At 41.8% G+C, this 4763-nt stretch overlaps 1 protein-coding gene across 2 annotated transcripts in view; it reads right to left on the bottom strand.

Annotated features, from left to right (window-relative positions):
- Window positions 1-3367: 3367 nt before the first annotated feature.
- prkdc (protein kinase, DNA-activated, catalytic subunit) overlaps window positions 3368-4763 on the bottom strand; it is a 66028-nt gene continuing 64632 nt past the window's right edge. For both annotated transcript variants that reach the window (XM_032510777.1, XM_032510778.1), the window contains exon 86: window positions 3368-3858. In XM_032510777.1, the coding sequence (XP_032366668.1) occupies window positions 3654-3858 (205 nt within the window). In that variant the 3' untranslated portion in view covers window positions 3368-3653. The remainder of the gene's footprint in view (window positions 3859-4763) is intronic.

Below are 4763 nucleotides of genomic sequence, written 5' to 3'. Positions count from 1 at the left end.
TGTGTGTGTGTGTGTGTGTGTGTGTGTGTGTGTGTGTGTGTGTGTGTGTGTTGCCAGTCATGTGGACTCCAGGCCTGCTGTTCCTCCTGCTGCTGACCTCCTGCCTCCGTGTCTCAAGCGTTCCGCCCGGCAAGTCCCTCAACGAGGGACAACCAACTGGACAAAGTAAATCCAAGGATGTCAGTTCAAAGCTCTGTACTTGGTTTAAGAATAATCATGCTGGACTTGAAGAGTCGCTTGTTAACGTTGTGGAGCTGATACCGGGGGCTGGCCCACCCTTAGGGGCACTGATCAAAAACATACTGCTGCTATCGCCACAAGACGCCGATATCCAACCTGAATTTAAAGCTCTTAACGTAAAACTCGACAATTTCCGTGCAGAAATGAAATGGGATGCGTGGGCACCGGGGGCCTACCAGGGTCCAGTGAACGACATAGAGAACGCCTGGCTTGAATACACTCAGCTAGGGACTGATCAGGCAAAAGTGGAGTTCTTCCAAAGGTACAGGCAGCATGTGGACAGCACTTTGGTCTTGCACCGGTACCTGACAGCTGAACCAGGATCTGTAACCCCGAACCTTGGAGACTTACTGGCTGACAGATTAGGATGTCACGAAAAAGATATTGAAGCGCAGTTTTCGTACTTGAATGAAGTTATGTGTAAAGGTAATACACTTATTGAAAAGTACAACGAATTCAAAGACATAGACACAAATGGCCGGACCAATGAGATCGCCTCCCTGTCTGCCTCAGCTTTGTTCCAATCGCACCAGAGATGCTTAGCTGACAGTGAAGCTTACATAGAAAGGGACATTTTTGAGCGCATTGATGAAACCAAAAATCATCAAGAAATAGCACACAATGTCCGGGCATTTCTGTCCAAAACTTATTACAGGTATGACTGGCTGGTTGTTGCGTTTACAACCCAAAACGCAAAGATTGACATAACCCAACTACGCAATCATTATCTGTCAGGGTTCACTGAGGTCCAGAAAGGGAGGGTGACCGTGGCGGTAGCCAAACAGGTGACGGGGGATCACAGCGAGACCGAAGCCGTTAGAGATCAGATTACAAAGTGCGTACCTGGGAGGATTAAATCCTGTTCAGATGTAGTGAAGAGACTGGAGAACTGTGAGGAAAGCGTGAGTCAGACATATACAGCGGTGCATGCCTTTAAATTTAAAAGTCACGATTCCACCAATGCCGTGGAAAGACCACGTGGTGATGGTGATGATGATGGCAACTTTGCAGACTCCACTAGTGTATCTCTTAAACACCACCTCTATACCGGCCGCTGTGGGAATATGGGAAGGTACACCATTTTAATTAAGAGTGACACAGAGCTGAGGGGTAATAGAGACCGCTGCCCCACATTAGACTGCGGCCGAAACGGTGAGTGTGTTTTTGTGCCAGACACCTTCATAGAAATATGCCAGTGCCGGTACCCGTACTTCGGTAAGCAGTGCGACCGGCGCCTAGGCGAGCCGCCCTGCTCGTCTCTGAGCTGCCGCTGCCGCAGCTCCTTCGCCCCCCCCAGAGATGAGCGGCCACTGATGTTTCAGCGAATTACGTTGCGTAAATATTGGTATCGGCATAATGGCCGATAACTGAATATACATATATAAAAAAAAAAAATCTGCATTATCATATTACTATAGTGAGGACTCATAAATTACAGCAAGTAACTTATGTTAGGGAAAGTTTTGTTATGTGTTTCTGGATTTAAAAAAAAAGTATTTTTTACACATATATACACATATATATATATATATATACACACACGCACACATACACATATACTGTATATACACACGCACACATACACACACACATATATATATATACGCACACACATACATACATATCCACATACATACATATGCACGTATACATATATATATATATATATACATACATACATACATACACCTATTTTTTTTTACACAACACACACACACAACACACACACCACACACACACCACACACACACACACACACACCACACACACACACACACACACACACACACACACACACCACACAGAGGCCATATCAGCAATATCCGTCCCTCCAGAAAAACGTGATCATGCAATTGCATAATTCAATGCATAATCAGCCAAAGTCTGCATATTTATGCGGGGGCACATTTTTTTCAAATACGTCGCACTTTTGCCACATAAATTTGCAAAATTGCAGATTTCCATGCAGAATAATGCACGGCTTTGCATGATGTCATAACCCGATGCATGCAAGTCCCAAATATCGTAGCAATAAGTTGAAAGTTGTTGCGTTTACTTCACACCAGAGCAGCCATTTTCCCCTGTTGCCATGGGAACGTTATGAAGTGATGTAATTATGACAAGACAAACGCAGTTTATTTTTCATCAAACAGCAGTATGTGCAAGTTCCCGAAATTTCATCGCATAAAATTTCATAAATATCCTGCATATTCCATCGCAAGAAAACGTGGCGCATTATCAAGGATTTTTGCAACAATCACAAAAAAACCCTCTGGATTTTTCTGGAAGGACTGAATATCGGATTTTTAAATAGAGTTTTATACTGAAAGGGACATTTTTGGTGGACGTCTCTGGATTGAGACATGCGTTGATATTTCGTGCATAAAGGAGGAATAACACTGGACAAAATAAATAAAGAGAACTGGCACACCATCATTAATAAATCAATCCAACCCCCCCCCCCCCCCCCCCCCCCCTCTTATATCTCCCATTAGTGCATGTATAGGTACTGAGCAGTGTGTGTGAATGTGTGTATAACAACAGAGTGTAAATTGTAATTTCCCTATGGGGATTAATAAAGTATACATATTATGCTTTCATTATTTTAATCTTACCCCCCCCCCCCCTCTTTCGCTGGCTGTTGAAGTCAAGTAGTATTTCATTTTACATCATGAAACTAGGAGGGTACTCAGACCTCTGCTCTGTTCCCAATTGAAGGGGGGGGGGGGGGGTGGTTTATTCGTTAATTTTTCCCAGTTGGAAAATCATTTCCCTAATTATTTTGACACCACAGGAATGAATGCAGCACAATTCATGTGGTGCCTATCTTGCAATAATGATGAAAGAGCATAAAAAAGTAAAATAAATAGCCTTGTGACTTGGAATATCTCCGAATGAATGGGTTTTAATTTTTTTTTTTTTTTTTTTTTTACTGAATGGGCCCACGCTACACCCCTCCACCAAGTTCCATGGAAACCGGGCCGGTAGTTTTTCAGACAAACTGAGCCAGAAACATAACCTCCTTGGTGGAGTTAATAACTAATTTGTGCAAGTTTGCGATATTATTCAGTTTTACATACAGTACATGACTAAAGTAAAGTGATCGGCCTCTCAACACCTTTACATCATTTTTATTTTGAAGTTACAAGACATTAATAATCAATGGTAATGATTGCTTCTGATCAAATAAGAGTTGAAGTGCTTGGAACATGATGTTGTATGGTACATTTCCCAGATGCCATCCTTTTCCAGGATTAGATTTCTTGTTTTTAGGTAAAGTGTGGGACATTTCTGACATTACAGGGATCTTTTTTAGGACCACTAAACTTTTCTACACGTTCTAGTCCGTAGATCTGTTACGACCCATGGCTGTTCACCTACCATACCGTTATTATATTTCCCAAGTCAAAGAATCACATCCATGGTTCCCAGCCCACCCAGACTCGGCCCAGCACGTTGGGGTCCATGGCTTGGTCCAGCAGACAGTCCACCTGCTTCTCCACCGGTAGGCCTGCAGCTGGGAGCCTAGCCCGGACGTTGTGCTCCTCGGACCCCAGCGCCACCGCCTGCAGCCCCGGGTAGGCGGGGTCCTTCTCAAAGCCCAGCGCCAGCTCCTCACTGACACACACAAGAACATCTCATCACGCACACGTCAGATTCATTCAACTGGAACTAAAAGCTGAATTGAGATTATGGAAAGAGATTAATGACATAATAAAAGAAAAGGCAACGTCATTATCAGAACTACAAAAGAGTTGAAACAAAAACTGAACATGTGTCAACGAGGTAGTTTTGATTTGAGATTTATTTTGTCATATTCAATTGTACGGAAGAGGATTAGGACCACTGATGAAACTTTATATTTTTATTTGAGTTCTGACTTTCATCTCAGAGTTCTGAGATGAAAGTCAGAACTCAAATTCATTTTCACCAGTGGCATTAATCCTCTTCCGTAGAATTGCATCGTGTAAGAAATATTAATTTGATGGTTTCCACCCCTTGTATACATCATGAGACATCTGTGTCCTACTTGATAACTCGACTGTACTATATACTTATATATTATGTCTTGTTTGGATGGGTTATTATTTGGTTTGATGTAGAAACAAAAAGAAAATGGAAAAGGAAAAAATGTGCATATGCATGTGTTTATGCCTGTATGTGTATACGTATTGTATATAGCGTAAATAAGGGACGCATGTAATTGTTTTTTATAAAAATAGCTATCGGGGGTAGGACTAGAAAAGTTTTTTTTTTTTTTTACTTCTTTTTGAACATCTTGAATACATTATGGGTCTTGAATACATTAGGCAATACTCACACAAAAAAAAACATTGCACAATTCACTTTTTATGTTGATAAGAGCATTAAAATGAGGAGAAATAATAATGGGACAAAAAGAAATCAAAGCCATTTAGAAAAAATAAATGAATGTGTGATTAATGGCGTTTAAATATGGGAACGGTTTGACAGCACTGGTCATTAGCTCAGTATTAGGGCTTTCCCAAGACAGCCCCCCCCCC

The sequence above is a fragment of the Etheostoma spectabile genome, unplaced genomic scaffold (genome assembly GCF_008692095.1).
Source record: "Etheostoma spectabile isolate EspeVRDwgs_2016 unplaced genomic scaffold, UIUC_Espe_1.0 scaffold272, whole genome shotgun sequence".
In the NCBI taxonomy this organism is placed as follows: Eukaryota; Metazoa; Chordata; class Actinopteri; order Perciformes; family Percidae; genus Etheostoma; species Etheostoma spectabile.
Note: the sequence above shows the minus strand (reverse complement) of the source record. Positions and strands in the feature narration are given on the sequence as shown.